The sequence below is a fragment of the Orcinus orca genome, chromosome 20, assembly GCF_937001465.1.
Source record: "Orcinus orca chromosome 20, mOrcOrc1.1, whole genome shotgun sequence".
Taxonomy (NCBI): Eukaryota; Metazoa; Chordata; class Mammalia; order Artiodactyla; family Delphinidae; genus Orcinus; species Orcinus orca.
In genome coordinates this window covers 46,694,425-46,711,553 of record NC_064578.1, presented here as the reverse complement: position 1 = coordinate 46,711,553, position 17,129 = coordinate 46,694,425, and the positions used below count along the sequence as shown (strand labels likewise).

The following is a 17,129-nucleotide window of genomic DNA, read 5'->3' as shown; positions in this document are numbered from 1 at the left end:
AGTTGTTCCCTATTTGGCACTAATTCCTGGACCTTATATTTTTTCCCCTTTCACTTTCACTCTCCCACGAGGACTTACACTCTCCCATGAGGACTTAGTGGAGTTTTCCAGAGGTTACATGTATGGTGGTGTCATTACTCTGCCAGCTAATGGAATGTGTGCATAGTTTTTTTTTTTTTTTTGGTGTGTGTATTATTTTCAATAACACCTTTATTGAGATATGATTCACATACCATACAATTTGCCTATTTAAAGTACACTATCCAAAAGAAAAAAGTATACCATCCAGTGGTTATTAGTATGTCCTCAGAGGTATGCAACTATCAGCACAATCAATTTTAGAAACTTTTCACCTCCCCCCAAAGAAATCCCACACTCATTAGCAGTTACTCCCTGTTCCCCCGACCCCTAGCCCCCGGCAGTTACTAATCTACTTTCTTCTCTATAGATTTGCTTATTCCGAACATTTCACATAAAATGGAATCATTCAATATGTGGTCTTTTGTGACTGACTTCTTTTACTTAGCATAATATTTTCAAGGTTCATCCACATTGTAGTCTGTGTCAATACTTCATCCTTTTTTATTGCCAGATAATATTCCATTGTATGGACAGACCACATTATATTTATCTATTCATCAGTTGAGGGGAATCTGGATTGCTTCTACCCCTGAGCTATTATGAATAATGCTGCTATGATCATTTGTGTACAAGTTTTTATGTGGCCATATGTTTTCATTTCTCTTGAAAAAAAATATACACTTCTGAGAGGAATTGTTGGGAATTCCTTGAGAGGAATTGTTAACTCTATGTTTAACCTTTTGAAGAACTTCTCAACTATTTTCCGAAGTGGCTGTATCATTTTACATTCCCGCTAGTGGTGTATGAGGATTCTGATTTCCCCACATCTTTGCCAATAACTATTTTCTGTCTGTTTGATTATAGCCATCCTAGTAGGTGTGAAGTGTATCCCACTGTGGGTTTTGTTTGTTTGGTTTTGGTTTTGGTGGGGTTTTTTGGCTGCACTGCGTAGCATATGGGATCTTAGTTCCCTGACCAGGGATGGAACCTGTGCCCCCTGCAGTGGAAGTTCAGAGTCTTAACCACTGAACCACCAGGGAATTCCCCTCACTGTGGTTTTGATTTGTATTTCTTTCATGGCTAATGTTGAGTACTGTTCTTGTATTTTAAATATTTATCAGTTTTAATTTCTAATATAGTAAATATTGACAGATAGAACTCACATAAATAAAAGTGCGTTGGGGTCCTTAATAATTTTTAAGAGTGTAAAGATAGCTTAAAGATTAGGCTATCTAATGGCACAAAGTTTAAGAACGAGGAATTGGGGTTTGGATTTACCAAACCCACTTGGTTCCTGACGGTGGTATCAGATATTGACTCAACCCTGTTTAATAATCTACCCACAAACTTCAGCGGCTTCACCAAACACTTAGCTTCCTGATCACTTCCTGAGGTCAGCTGCAGTGTGTCTGATCTAGAGCGGGCTTCAGCGGGTGACTCTGCACCAGCCCCCATGTTAGCTGGGCTTGGCCCTGAGCTGTTGGTTGGATTCAGGTTTATTCTGTATGTGTTTACTCTGCAGCTCAGGCTGAAGGGGGCATAATTTCCTCAAGAGCTAGAGTGTTTAACATCACTAGAGTGTTTAAACCTTTGTGCACCTAGGTGTCTGCTAACATTCCTCCCTTGGCCAAAGCTAGTCATGCAGCCATGCCCACCATCAACTGGGAGGGAAACTAAATTCTGCCCACTGCAGAAGTGGGAGGAGCCAATGTATGCTGGTGCCTAATCCCAACCTCAGAGATAGGGGCTCTGCGCTCCAGTGTATGCACGACTGGTTTCCTTTTCCAGTCAGAGAGCTGACTTGCATCCCTCGCAGAGTGTGTCACCGTGTAGGACACCTCCCTGTGCCTGGTCCCTGTCCCTGTATACCACATTCCTAGAGCTGGCTGAACCCAAAAGGTCACCTGCTGCCAAAGTTGTAAACTGGGGACCTGCAGGCCCACATTCTGTTTTTAAAAGCCCCACTTACTTGCCACATATCCAGATGGGTTGTTTTCACATGAAATCCCTATTTCTGTCTTAACTTGAGAAATTCTGAAATCTGACCCACATTCTCCCATGGTGACAATCGATTGAGCTGAGTAGTGATCACCAGCCTGACCTTTTCAGGTTGCCCCCGTCCCCTTCCCTCCTTATTGCCCTACACTTGCCTTTCTTCATCCATTTACCCTTTCTCTGTGTCCTTTGTGAGCATATTTAAAAAAAAAGTGGTAAAATACACATTACATACAATTTTACCAGTTGCCAGCTTAACCACTGTAAAGTGTACAACTCTGTGGCATTAAGTACATTTATAATGTGGTGCAAGCATCACCACTATCTAGTTCCAGAACTTACTCATCACTCCAAATGGAAACCTGGTACCGATTAAGCATCCCTTCCCAATCCGCCTTCCTCCCAGCCCCTGGCAACCACCACTCTGCTTTCTGTCTCTATGGATTATGAACTACTACGAATTTTTTTTTTTTTTTTCCGGTACGCGGACCTCTCACTGTTGTGGCCTCTCCCGTTGCGGAGCACAGGCTCCGGACGCGCAGGCTCAGCGGCCATGGCTCACGGGCCTAGCCGCTCCGTGGCATGTGGGATCTTCCCGGACCGGGACATGAACCCGTGTCCCCTGCATCGGCAGGCGGACTCTCAACCACTGCGCCACCAGGGAAGCCCTCCATATATGTTTTACAATCAACGTAGCACCTTCTACAAAAATGCCTGTTGGGATTTTGATTACCTTCCATTGAATGTACAGGTAAATTTGAGGAGAATTGCCTTTCATACATTTTTGGGTCTTCTCACCCATGATTATGGCATATCTTTGCATTTATTCTCTAGCTTCTCTCAGCAAAACTGTATAATTTTTAAGCAGTAGTCCTGCATGCATTTTGTTAAACTTATTGCTATGTATTTTATGTTCTCTAAAAATGGAACTTTTCTCTTTTACAATTCATTTTCACTAGTTTGGTATAATATAAAAATTCAATTTGGGGGCATATATTGTCGTTGAAACTATAAATCTTTTCCACAAAGAAAACTCCAGGCTCAGATGGTTTCAATGGCAGTTTGACCCAGAATTTAAGAAAGAAATAATATGAATCTTACAATATTGCTTTCAGAATATAAAGTACACTTTCCATCTCACTCTATGACATCAACTTAACTGAGAATAAAACCTGAAAAAGAGATCATAAGAAAAAAAAATTACAGATCAATATCAATAATAATCATACACAGAGAAATCTCCAAAAAACAATCAGAAAATGGAATTCAGCAATATATATATATAAAGGATAATACATCATGACAAAATGGGGCATAAGCTAGGAACACAAGGCTGGGATGACATTCTAAAATTAATCAAAGCGATTCACCACATTAAAGATGGAGGGAAACCAAAAGATCATGTCAGTAGGTGCTTTTTATGTATTTGACAAAATTCAACACTGTTCACGATAAAGCTCTCAGTAAGTTAGTAATGACAAAATCTTTCACAATCGGATAAGGATATCTATGGAAATGAACAGCTAACATAACACTTTATGATAAAATACTGAATGCTTTTTCCCTAAGGTCAGAAACAAGGTCCATTCTGAGTGCTTCTTCAACACTGTCCTTGCCTGTGCAATAAGGCAATTGAAGGACATAAAAGGAAATGAAAATGAAAAAGGAATTATCTTTATATTGATATGTGTCTTGATTGTGTTTATAGAAAACTCTAATTTATAAAAAAAAATAAACCCTTCTAGAACTAAGTGAATTTATAGCAAGGATATCAAATACATAGTCAATAGATAAAAATTCAACAGGGACTTCCCTGGCAGTCCAGTGATTAAGATGCTGCATTCCACTGCAGGGAGTGCAGGTTCGATCCCTGGTCAGGGAACTAAGATCCCGCATGCCAATTGGCATGGCCAAAAAATAGAAAACAAAATTCAGCATATTTTAGAGACAAGTTTTTTCTAATTTTTAAAGAAGAGTTAATTTGAATTCTAAAATCTTATCAAAGAAAAAGGAAACTATAATACTGCCTCACATATGATTATAGATGGAAAAATTCTAAGTAAGATATTACCAAATGTACTTCAGCAGTATGACAAAAATCACAGTATATGACCAGAATTGTTTAAAATTCAATTTTAAATAAAAACAAATCAGTGCATCAATAAATTTATATCAAGGAACTAATAAAAACAAATCAATACATCAATAAATTTAAGGTGAGAAAACATAAGATTATACCAATAAATAACAAAATGGCCTTGGACAAAATTCAGCAATCACTACCAAACAAAGTAGATATCTTCTGGTCCCCTACAAATATTGAAGGAAATTATTTAGAGGCAACAAAGAGAATTTATCTCCAAATAGAGTGAACATTATGGTAAATGATTAAATGTTGGGAAATTTCCATTAAATTCAGAGAAATTGATGACGGCTATCACCATAATATTCAATTTTGTTCTGAAGAGTCTATCTCAAAAAGAAAAGTAAATAAAGTAATAGACATAAATATTAGAAAATAAATAAAACTTATTATTACACAATGTATAACCTAGAAATCTGTCTCATAAAAATAGAATGAGTGTTCAGTAGATACATAACTAATGCTATATTTAAGGTAGGAGAAAATAATTGCAAATGAATTATCCAGAATGCCATTCCAGTCAATTAGAAAACAAACAAACAACAGAACAATAATAATGGAGAAAGTCAAGAATTGGAAATTCAAAGTAAAGGAATAATGATTGGCCAAGAAACACGTTTGAAAAAATGTGCAACTGAAATTGAAATTTGTGAAAATATTTATTAAAACTTATACCTAACATAAGGCTGTAGGAATACTCAATTTGATAGGAGTCTAAGAGAACAATTTGGCAATATCTAATAGAATTGGAAGTGTATGTGACCTATGATCAATGTAGCAATATCTAACATAACTGAAAGAATATATAACGTATGAGCAGTTCTACTTCCACATGTGTAAAGAAATTCCAGCTCACAGAAACGAACAGTCACAGACAAGGATATTCACTGAAGTATATCTGAAATAGTAAAAAAATTGTTAAACACTAAAAAAGAAGAGAAGGTTTAAATATGTCATGGTATGTTCATATAAAAAACTAAACCAAATGGGTTTTTAATATTGTAGAAAGTATCAGCCCTACATTCAGAGGGCAAGCAACTGACTGCAGAGGAAGAGATGTGAGCAGCAGAGAAATACATCACACATTTCCTTTCTCAACATAGCTAAGCATCTGCCATGGTTATCTGGAGTGTCCATCTTTAGGGTCACTGTTTTTCAGTTATGGCAGCCTTGTCAGTGTGGGTTCACATCCCAAAGAAATTAGGTATTGTGAATGGGACTTCCTTAGTAAAGTTTAAGATACAGTAAGATAAACTAAGTTAAGCAAATTTTCTTTATTGTAGGCCTCTTAAGTCCTTTGCTAGCGTGATAATTAACATTTTTTTCTTGGAAGGGATTTAGTATTTAGAAGTTCATAAGTATCTCTGACCACAGAACATTTTTCAAGTACCATTAAATACTACTGTTCCCAGAAACATTCTTTTAGATATGTTGGGTTAAGGCACTGCTTATCTATCTGTAATATTACAGATATGGTACTGCTGTTACTCTCCTTCGGTGTGAAGTTATATAGTGATTAAGTAGGAGGCAGCCTTTAGTCTTAGGAGTTACATGATATATATATAGAGAGGTGAAATGTTATAATGTCTATATTTATACTTAAATAACACAGCAAAAAATGTCAAAAATTATACAGAAGCAAACCAAATATGACAACGTTTTAACAATCACTGAATCTAGAGAGGGCATACAAGTGTTCCCTGTACTATTATTTTTTTCCAAATGGACAGTGGCCTTTTCATTGTTAGTTTCTCATTTATCATGAATTTGGGGCAGAAAAAGAAGACTGTAACACGTCTGCTTTGTGGATTATAAAAGAAAAAGCTTTACAGCGCTCCCTGATTCTTCAAAAGCTTTCTCTCATAATCTCCATATCCATCAACTCTAGAGATTCCTTTCTCACGTTAGTTTTCAGAAATGACTTCTGAATTTTAGAAGTGAAAGTTTATTTTACTAAACTTTATCCATAATTAATTATTAATTTAAGTAAACAAAATGAAAGGTAGTGGACAGTTTTTACAAATTCTTTATATTCACAGGGTCTTCCTCTCACATGAACTTACTAATATCACTAATAATAAAATAATATTTATTGAACAGTGCTCTTCTAAAGGTTTTGTTTTTTATTAACATTTCATCCTTACAAAAGTACTATTAGGTAGGTACTATAATCACCACTTTAAAACTGAGGCACAAAAGAAATTAAGTAAAATAGAATAAAATAAAGCACAGAGGGGAGTAGTGTCTTGCCAATACCACACAGGCAGGGGTGGAATTATGAGAACTATAGTAAAGATTTGCTATGGCTGAAGTCTTTTCCCACATCTGTTACATTAACAGAATTATTTTCTGTTACAATGCTACATAAAGTGTGGTCCATGTACTGATGCTGGTCCACAGGTTGTTTGCTTCTGGTCTGCAATGATTTAAGGTACAGACACCGAGAGCAAACATTTAGAGACATTTACAGAAAAATGACAGAGCTAATTTATGTCTGTTAAGTCCAATAATAAAAAATTGGGGGTTTTCATTTTGTATGTTTGTTTTTCTTTGTTTCATGTATCTGGTAATCCAATTTCATTGTATCTTGTAAAAGTATTGGTCAACAACAATTTTGAGGGGGGAAGGGGTACCCTTTATCTTGGTTTGAGATGTACTGCAGCAGTATCATTCTCTAAAGTTAACCAAGGCTGGGTGATGCTGTAATTTTTCAACTCTTTAAATCAATATATATAGTATAAAACTACTGCTGTTAAGTTTTGAGCACGAAGCAAAAGGGATTCCTATATGTTCCCTAACAAGTAAAAACTTTCTTAAATCAATTATGAATTCTGTTGTTATAAAAGGCATTTTCTAAAGGCCACTGTATCTTTACATTATGAATGGGGGTTCCTCACTAATATGATTTCTCTGATGTAAAGTGAGTTGATCACTACGAATAAAGGCTTTCCCACATTCTTTACATTTATAGGGTTTCTCACCAGTATGAATTCTGTGATGTCGTGTAAGTTCTGACTTAACACTAAAGGCCTTCCCACATTCTTTACATTTATAGGGTTTCTCGCCAGTATGAATTGTGTGATGTCGAGTAAGTTCTGCTTGAAGACGAAAGGCATCCCCACATTCTTTACACCCATAAGGCTTCTCACCTGTATGAAGTCTAAAATGTTGAGTAAGATGATATCGGCGACTAAAGGTCTTTCCACATTCCTTACATTCATACGGAATCTCACCAGTGTGAATTCTTTGATGTAAGGTAAGTTGATAACTACAAATAAAAGCATCCCCACATTCATTACATATGTAGGGTTTCTCACCAGTGTGGATTCTGTGATGTTGAGTAAGATGATAGTGCCGACTAAAGGTCTTTCCACATTCTTTACATTTGTAGGGTTTCTCACCAGTATGAATTCTGTGATGTTGAGTAAGATGATTGCTACGAATAAAGGCTTTCCCACATTCCTTACATTTATAGGGTTTTTCACCAGTATGAATTCTGTGATGCTGAGTAAGTTCTGTCTGAAAGCGAAAGGCCTTTCCACATTCTTTACATACATAGGGTTTTTCACCAGTATGAATTTTATAATGTTGAGTAAGATTGTAGCGACGACTAAAAATCTTCCCACATTCCTTGCACTCATAGGTGTTCTCATTGGTGTGAATTCGCTGGTGTGAAATAAGTTGATTGCTACGAATAAAGGCCTTCCCACATTCCTTACATTCATAGGGCTTTTCACAAGTATGAATTCTGTGATGTTTGGTAAGTTCTGCTTGAAGACGAAAGGCCTTCCCACATTCTTTACATCCATAGGGTTTCTCACCAGTATGAATTCTGTAATGTTGAGTAAGATGATAGCGACTACTGAAGGTTTTCCCACATTCCTTACATTCATAGGGAATCTCACCAGTATGAACCCTCAGATGTAAAGTAAGTTGATAGCCGCAAATAAAGGCCTTCCCACATTCTTTACATTCATAGGGTTTCTCTCCAGTATGAATTCTACAATGCCTAGTAAGTTCTGTTTGGAGACGAAAGGCTTTTCTACATTCTTTACATTCATAGGGTTTCTCACCAGTATGAATTCTATGATGTCGAGTAAGTTCTGCATGAAAACTAAAGGACTTACCACATTCTTTACATACATAGGGTTTGTCACCAGTGTGAATTTTCTGATGTTGAACTAGGTATGAGCCATGACTGAAGGCCTTCCCACAGTCATTACATTTATAGGGTTTTACACCAGTATGAATTTTCTGATGTTGACTAATATGTCGTTGTACCCTAAAGGTCTTTCCACAAATCTTACATTCATAAGGCCTCTCACCAGTATGAATTCTTTGATGTTCAGTGAGCTGATAGTGAAGTCTAAAGGCCTTCCCACATTCTTTACATTCATAAGGTCTCTCCCCAGCATGAATTGTCTGATGTACTCTAAGGTCTCGAACACGACTAAAGGCCTTCCCACATTCATTACACTCATAGGGTTTCACACCAGAATGTATTCTCTGATGTTCAGTAAGATGATAATGAAGCCTAAAGGTCTTTCCACAATTGTTACATTCATAGGGTCTCTCCCCACCATGAATTGTCTGATGTACTCTAAGGTCCCCTACACGACAAAAGGCTTTCCCACATTCCTTACATTTATAGGGTCTCTCACCAGTATGAATTCTCAGATGTTGAATAAGGTATGACTGTTGTCTAAAAGCCTTCTTACATTCCTTACATTCGTATGATTTCTCTCTAGCATGAATTTTCTGATGCAGAAGAAGAGGTATATGTTTTTGGATTATCACTTGACTACCACATCTCATTTGATGTCCTTCTTGTCTCTCAAATTCATGTTTATACTGCAGATCATTTCTGAAAATGGTATCCTCACAGATGTAAGTTTTACTTTTGTCCACTCTCTGCAACTGAAACAGATATATTTCACAAATATCCTTTTCCGGAAATAACTTCTTGGTGACATACTTAGACTCCAAATCTGGAAAAAAAACAAAAAAAAAAAAAACAAGAAAAAACCAAGAAGGAAACAAATGCTGTGATGTGATTTTTCTATGTTGGGATAGAATAAGGGATTGCATCTCATAGGCGAAATAAAAGACAAACTAAAAACAATACACATTAGATGAAAACGTTTAGAGCAGGGGTCTGCAAACTTTTTCTGTAAAGAGCCAGAGAGTAAAAATTTTAGGCTTTGTAGGGTATGTGGTCTTTGTTGCAATTATTCAGCTCTGCTCTTATAGCTCAAAGGCAGCCATAGATAGTATGTAATTGAATAAGTGTAGGTGTACTATATACCACTTTATTTATGGATACTGAAATTTGAATTTCAAAAATTTTTATGTTTCACAAAATATCCTTCTTCTGATTTTTTTCAACCACTAAAAATGTAAAAACCAGTTTTAGCCTGTGAGCCACACAAAAGCAGATGGTGAACTGTTTGGCCCCTGGGCCTAAGTTTGCTGGATCCTGATTTAGAGAACTCTAAATTGTAATGCAATTTGAAAGAAGGCAAAAGACTTAATGATGTGACTCTAAAAGAGGGTAAAATAAGTGATTAGAGGAACAAGTTAAGTCACTGGTCCTCCTACTTAGGATGGATGTAGGGGAGTTCCTTACATATACTGCTCTTCAGGCACCGACCCAGACAAGCGGAATCAAAATCTATAGAAACAAGTCCTATATATGGGAGCTCATGTTGAGAGGATTTGAATGTTTTCCCAGATTTCAGGCCTTTTCCCCACAGGCCTTGGGCCTTCGAAAGGAGCTTTCCAAACAACATCTTAGGGCCATGCCTCTCCCCGACCCAAAGGGCTATAACTTGTGACGGCATCCCCCTCGCTTGATTTGTCATCACTGACCTGTGTACCAGCTTCTTGTTCCTTCTCTCATTACCGTCCAGGGCTCTTTCTCTTGCTCCAACAAAGTAATCACGTCTGGCTTAGGAGAGGAACATCCTGCTCACGGAAAAGAAATGCCACATGATTTAGAACAAACAAACAATAAACCTTAAGTTCTAAATGACTTAATTTAGACTTGGTTACATTTATATTAAATTGTAGGTCAAAATAGTATTTGATAAAATGAAAAAAGGCCATTGAAGAATACTGACATTTACATGGACTCATGGTCACAGGACTAAAGAGGCCAGATAGGGGAGGGAAAAGGTTTGCTCTGCTTTTAAAGGCAGTATAGAGAGGGGTTGAGGACACAGACTCTGGAGCCCTATGGTCTGAGTTCAGATCCTCTGTCACCCACCAGCTGTTAATCCTTCTGTGTATTATGCTTTTATCAATGTCAATGGGCCTAATATTACCTACTTCATAGGGCTCTTGTAAGAATTAAATGAGTTAATATATATGTAAGGGCTTGCAAGGATGCCTAACATGTAGTATTATTTTTGTTGTTGTTCTTATTATTTTTTTACATAAAAGAAAAATACTGTTTCCTAAAACACTTCCAAGTTCTTCCTCAGAATTCTTTCAATAGAAAATGCAAAATTCACAGACTAGAATTTTCAAGCACAAAGTAGGTTGAAGAGAATATGTCTTTTCTCTGATGGGATATGTTTGCTTGAATTTTAAATGGATATTGTTAACCCAGTTCACCACTATATAAAATGTAGAGGTTGATCTGATCACAAAAACACAAAACCCTGAGACTAGCTAATCTCTTTTCAAGTGAGTCAGACATGAACACAGAGCAGCTACAGGAATTCTGAGCATACCCATTATATGACACCTGGCTTCTCTGATAATGTCTTGGGATTCAAATCTAGGACTAATTTAGAAAAACAGGCAATTATAGGAAGGGCCAGAGGGAAGAGAGAAGGTCACTGCAGGATGGAGAAGATGATGCTTAACCAAGTGCCTATTTCCAACCCAATAATGCTCAAACCATTTCTTTCAAAATAGGGGGCAGACATTCAGCTGGTGTCTTAAAACAGAGCTCTGAAATTCAACAATGGAGAAAACTGATATTCCAGAAAACAGATTGTCAGTTATTTGCACAGATATCCTTACCCAATGAGACCAAGTTGCTGTAGTTCTCCAACATCACATCCCTGTACAAGGCCCTCTGAACAGCGTCCAGGCACTCCCATTCCTCCTGGGAGAGGTCTATGGCCACGTCCCTGAATGACAAGGACATCTGAAATGACAGATCCATGTATCATAAACAACGTTTAAAATGTATTTTCAAGATGGAAAACTGCTTTGCAAGAAAGAGGCAATGATACAGCAAGCAGCAAACTGAGGTTCAAGCCCGTGATATGTAGGGAAGAATAAGAAAATCTGTGATTTCTAAAGTGGAGTGCCTATACGCTTTTAAAGAATACAGTAGGTACAAACAGAATGTCCTGTATACCATGGGATGAATGAATGAATAAAATAATCAAAGGTTCCCAATGAAATGAAATCCTATAAATAAGCACACTGCCTATCACGTGCCTGCCGTTTAAGTTCTGAATAAATGTGACTTCCATTCTCTTTTCCCTTCAAGGAATTTTTTTTTTAAGGAATTAAAAAAAAATGAAGTAATGAATTGTTTTTTCCCAAAAGTACTCTAAAATCTCTATCTTAGAAAATAGGACGCGATTGACATTTGATTTCCTTAAAACTCAGGTTCATCATTATGCAAGAAAATGTCATAAGCATTTTTCCTTGTTATAACAAATGACAAACTCTTCAGTTAATTTATTTACCGGCTGGCTAATCGTCCATCATGTGAATATATCAGACTAATCCTTCTGTCATATTTAGGCATTTATTTTGGACAAGATGTCTAAGGTCTTCCCCAGTCCCATTAGCCTTTCTTCATTCCCCATAAGGGATCTGGAGGGTCTTCCTACCTGCTCCCACCATCCCTCAGGAGCACTTGTCTTGATCCTGAGCTGGAGGATGCTGATGTAGGATGATCCACAATGACACTGATGTCACTAGAGACCAGCACATCCTCCTCAACCACAAAGTTGACTTTTGTCCTGTTATTCATCCCTCTGGGGACCCCCGGGATAGATCCCTGATATCCCCACGTGCAGGCCTCAGTCACACTCCAATCTTGCCCTATAAGTTTCTCAGGGTATGGGATCTCATCACATGCAGAACACCCAACACTAAATTCCATCTTATCAACCTGTAAAACTCAGGTCTGTGGAGTCTAATGGACCATCATGTCTGTGTCATAGAATCATGACTCTAACAAGGGAAGTTCAGATATCTCCCTCAAGCAACTTCATCCATCACTGCTCCATCAGTGCTCCTGAGAGAGACTGGGCACTTGGAGAGGTGATGAATAGGTGAACACAGGTGAGAAAGAAGAGGGGCAAAGAGAGAAGAGGGGCAAAGGAGGAGGCCACTAGGCTGTATGACACCATCCTTCACTGTGATCAGAGCAACTGGGCGCAGCTTCAGCAATCAGGTTGTCTTAGGAAGGAAGTCTCAGGATAATAAAAATGATCCCAGGAATTCAAAACCACGACATCTCAAGGAGGATAAACATGAACTTACATGGGCCATGGTTGTAGAACTGCAAGAACTTGTTCTCCTCTTTGGGCTTCCTCCGCTCGAAAAGCACAGAGTCCAGAGAAGCCAGGACTGGGGGAGGAACAGGAAGCTTTGAGACCAGGCGTGTCTCAAAGAAATCCCCAAATGACTTAAGTTAACATGATCCTGTTTTGCCTTCTTTCTACTTCTACCCCACAGTGCCCCACATACAAATCAGGAGAGATAAGAGGGAGCTTGGATGAAGCCAAACCCTTCCTATACCACAGGGAACCAGCTGCACAAGTGTAGATACAGAGCAGAGGCCTCCTGCATGAAGCCAGACCAGGCACTCTAGCACTCTAGCAGAAGGGTCTCCCAATTTCTGATGACGTTATCTGTAGCTGTTCCATTAGTCTCACTTTGAATCTAACATCATTACAAAAAAAACTGTAAGTTATGAAGTTGTGAGATCCAACATGACAGCTACATATGGCTATTTAAATCAAATCAAAAATTTAAATTAAGTAAAATTAAATAAAATTAAAAGTTCAGTGTCTTCAGTTGCACCAGCCACATTTCATGTGCTCGATAGCTTCATGTGGCTAGTAGCTACCATTTGGAGAATGTAAATACAGAAGATATCCATCACCACAGAAAGTTCTACTGGACAGAGCTGGTATGAATCATACAGCCTAAATTCCATTTTTTACCATAGAGTTCCTCTGAACTCAGAATAATTTGGTCAAAACCTGACAGAGGTTGCTAGAGATATAATATCTCCTTCCATGAATCCCCAAGGCATGTGACCTGAATTTCTCTAGTGGCTTTATTACCTCCTATCTCATGCTTATTCTGTCTACTCTGATTTTATATTATTTGCTGTATAACAAGAAACTTAAGGGATAGTAACTATGTTTCAGTGCTTGTATTCCTCTAACTACTATCATGAGATTCAGCATACTGTGAGCCCTTATGTCTGTTATTTGACCAAAATTCCATTTTTGGCAGTTTTTCTTAGCACACTAAGATACATGCACAAGATGTTTATCACATAACAACTTAGAGTAACCAACTGTTAGAAAAATAAATAGCTACAGGAGGCAACAGGTTGCATAACTTTGGGTCAGTTATGATGGCAAACTAGGCCTTATTAATGTTGGAGAAAGACATTCATGACGAATTACTGACTGATACAGGCAAATTAAAGAATTATAGGGAATTCCCTGGCGGTCCAGTGGTTGGGACTCTGAGCTTTCACTGCCGAGGGCCCAGGTTCAATCCCTGGTCAGGGAACTAAGATTCCGCAAGCAGCACAACGCGGCCAAAAAACAAAACAAAACAAAAAAGTATGTAAAATGAAGGGAGGGATTATAATGTCATTCATAAATACAGGCTCTGTTGTCAGACTTCCAGAATGTGAGTCCTAGTCTGACAACTACCAACTTTTCAGTTAGTTTATTGATAAACCAGGGATAAGAATAGCACCTACCTCCTAAAGTTATCATGAAGGTTGGGATATTACATAGACACCACTTAATGACATATAATTACTAAATAAAAGTTAGATAGTATTGTTATTAGATAAAATTATTTTCTACTTTCTTTTTTTATAGTAATATTTGAGTCTCATGCCCACTCTTTTCCTGCCGCTACAAAAGAAGAGACACCATTCTTCAACATAAAGCTAAAGTTAAGAACCTAATAAGGTATTAAATGGAGAACGTTAATAAGAGGTTCAATCTTACTCTCCTGTCCTATGTAAAGATTTACATGAATATTTATAATTATTACCATCTTATTCTGTTTTCTACTATTATAAATCTGTCTTCTAAAATGTTACTTGCATTAAAAGATACTTGGACTAGAGAGGGTATTGCTATGTCCTGTGAAAGCAACTTTAAAAATCTAAAAAAAGTGTAATCTGAAGCTTATCTTATTTGATAAATTGTGCCATAATGATTACTCTGAATTGATTTATATAACCCTAAAAGGCATAAATCTGGAGATGTAAATACTTGGAAGGTTTGTCAAACTAGAGGGCTTCATTGGCACTTTCCTCTTCTTTCTATATTCATGGAGGTATAAGAAACCTATGGTAGAATTACTTTTTCTAAATAGGAGTTGGGGAGTCTGTGTCCTTTGAATGTTCAATTAGAATAATTTCTGTTCTGTGCACACACACACACACACACACACACACACACAGCTGGAGAGAAAAAAATTTTGCTAAAATAAACCTCCCCAAAAAGAATTTGAAAAAGAATAGATACATGTATATATATAACTGAATCACTTTGCTGTAAACCTGAAACTAACACATTGTTAATCAACTATACTCCAGTGTAAAATAAAAAGTTTAAAAAAAGAAATTATGAGTTTGGGTTCAAAACTTCAATTCTACTAGCTGGGATCTAAATATTTTGGAACTCACTACAATTGGCTAAGGGAGAACTAAGAATGTCATTACCTAAGAAAAGACTTCTAGTAGAATTCTAATAAATCTGGCTCAACAAATCACTCCTCATGGAATTTTTGTTGTTTATTACTACAAGTTTTGTTGTCACTTTGATCTGAATGAGATGTTCCAAAATAAAATTCAAACAGCATAGTATAAAAAAAAAAAAACTTCCCAAAGTATTAATAGTGGTGCTGGGGCTATTTAACTTTCTTTTTTATAAGGCCCCCATGTAATATAATTGAATAACTGATTCTTTTTGCAAAAAATGAGCATTAATTCCATAATCTTAAGTATACAATAAATCTATATCCAATTTTAAAATATTTGAAAATTCTTGGAAGCAAATCTGTTTGACATGTGTGGGAATAGTAAGGGAATCAGTGTGACCATTATAATAAAGCCTACCAATTCCTGAACATTCTTCTTCAATACAATGAGAACTTTTTACTGACAAAATTCTCCTCTGAATGGACATGTCAGGTGAGGGGCATCTGCAGACTAAATAAGAAAATTTGGGCAAAGCAGACAGAACAGTGTTTGGTTCTTTTTCTCTTTCTCCACTGAATAATCAACTGAAATATCGCTTTGGATATAACCTTTTAAAATGTCTCTGAATTCCAATAATAGTAAATGACATTCATATAAAATTTAAAATTTGAGTATTATTGTTCATCACAATGAATATTACTTTACTCATATGTACATTTTTTTCTTTTGACAAACTCTTTATAAACATAAATCTCAACCCATTGATTCCTTGGAAGAAATCCTTGACCATGATGATACAGACTTCCATGCTCAGACTTCCATTCACATTCCTGCTCCTAAACACCTTAAAAAACAGACGCCTCTGATCTTGCCTTACTTTTAAACTTAGGTTCTGCAGAAGATCAATGATGTGATTCCACTTAAATATTAATCTCAATAAAACAAAGTTTTAACTTTAGACTCCAGGATATATATTTCTTACTATTATAAAAAGTGAGTGAGAGAGGGCCACCTGCACGGCCCCTCATTGGGAAGGAAGGCCTAGAATAGGCCACTGGACATTTCATGAAAAGAAAAGCAAATGCTTCCATGTACTAAAAACAAAGATTCATTTATGAACAAAGAGGAAGTAGAAACTCACCTGATCTGTACTTTTAGATGTGCAACAACAATTTTCCCCTCCTGCTCAGGATACTTCTTGGGGGAGAAAGGCAGGACTGGGGAAGAAGGAAATCATGAGACCTTCTTCAGGCCTTTCTTAGAGCACAGAGAGACGGAGAAGTTCCCTCCAGGGCCACATCAGCTCCGACCTCACACATATGACCAGATGAGACAGGGAGGCTGGAACCTGTCTCTGAAATCACAGCCGATTCCTAGAATCAGAGATATGGGAAAGCTGTGGTTCTGAAAAATGTAGCAGCACCCACAGCGCCTCCAAGTAGGAACCCCTCCCACCATTTCGAGCCAGGAGTTTGTCTTGGAGACACTTTAGCTCTAAAAGCCCCATACCAAGCCCAGGACTGTGTCGTCTTGCTTTCTGAGAATCTTCATTCTAGGGTTCAATATTTGACTTCCTCTTGGGAAAGTCTGTACAGACACCCGGGCTGTGAGGGAAGGAAGGGGAAAGCAGCAGGGGCGTGGGTCAGTCACACACACCGCTGAGCCAAGCACCAGCATCAGAATGACAACCGCACCCACCGACAGGAGGCCCAACTTGGTTCTGGAAAGCGCGCGGGAGCGCGCGCGCGCACACACCACACACACACACACACACACACACACACACACACAGCCTGTCACAATTAGTCACACAATCCCCCCTCTCTTCTCCTCATTCCAATACAGGCCTGAGGCTGCGGGCACGATGCGCCCTGGGCTCCTCACTCTGGGCTACAGCTCCATCCCTTTCCCTACCCCAGACGAGTCCTGCTCCGCCTCACCTAGCACCAACTTCTCCCCAGGTTTCGACTAACT

General features: G+C 37.8%; 1 protein-coding gene and 1 long non-coding RNA gene across 11 annotated transcripts in view; one reads left to right on the top strand and one right to left on the bottom strand.

The window, feature by feature from the left end:
• The window catches only part of LOC117201814 (uncharacterized), a 44,613-nt gene extending 28,500 nt beyond the window's left edge, over window positions 1–16,113 (top strand). For 3 of the 8 annotated variants that reach the window (XR_007474416.1, XR_007474420.1, XR_007474415.1), the window contains one exon: window positions 7,275–16,113. This is a non-coding gene — a long non-coding RNA (uncharacterized LOC117201814). The remainder of the gene's footprint in view (window positions 1–7,274) is intronic. The other 5 variants (XR_007474417.1, XR_004483952.2, XR_007474418.1 and 2 more) reach the window with 5 other exon arrangements.
• Window positions 3,126–17,089, bottom strand: LOC105748074 (zinc finger protein 546). Of its 3 annotated transcripts, XM_033430959.2 has the most exons (5): window positions 16,297–16,349; window positions 12,734–12,820; window positions 11,249–11,375; window positions 10,088–10,183; window positions 3,126–9,207 (listed from the first exon to the last, which is right to left on the bottom strand). In XM_033430959.2, the coding sequence occupies exons 2-5, from the start codon at window positions 12,740–12,742 to the stop codon at window positions 7,091–7,093; spliced, it is 2,349 nt and encodes a 782-aa protein (XP_033286850.1). In that variant the 5' UTR covers window positions 12,743–12,820; window positions 16,297–16,349; the 3' UTR covers window positions 3,126–7,090. The 3 variants fall into 3 exon arrangements, with proteins under 3 accessions (XP_033286850.1, XP_033286851.1, XP_033286849.1); XM_033430960.2 differs by lacking the exon at window positions 12,734–12,820 and having other exon boundaries at window positions 16,297–17,089; XM_033430958.2 differs by lacking the exons at window positions 12,734–12,820; window positions 16,297–16,349 and having other exon boundaries at window positions 11,249–11,393.
• Window positions 17,090–17,129: the final 40 nt, after the last annotated feature.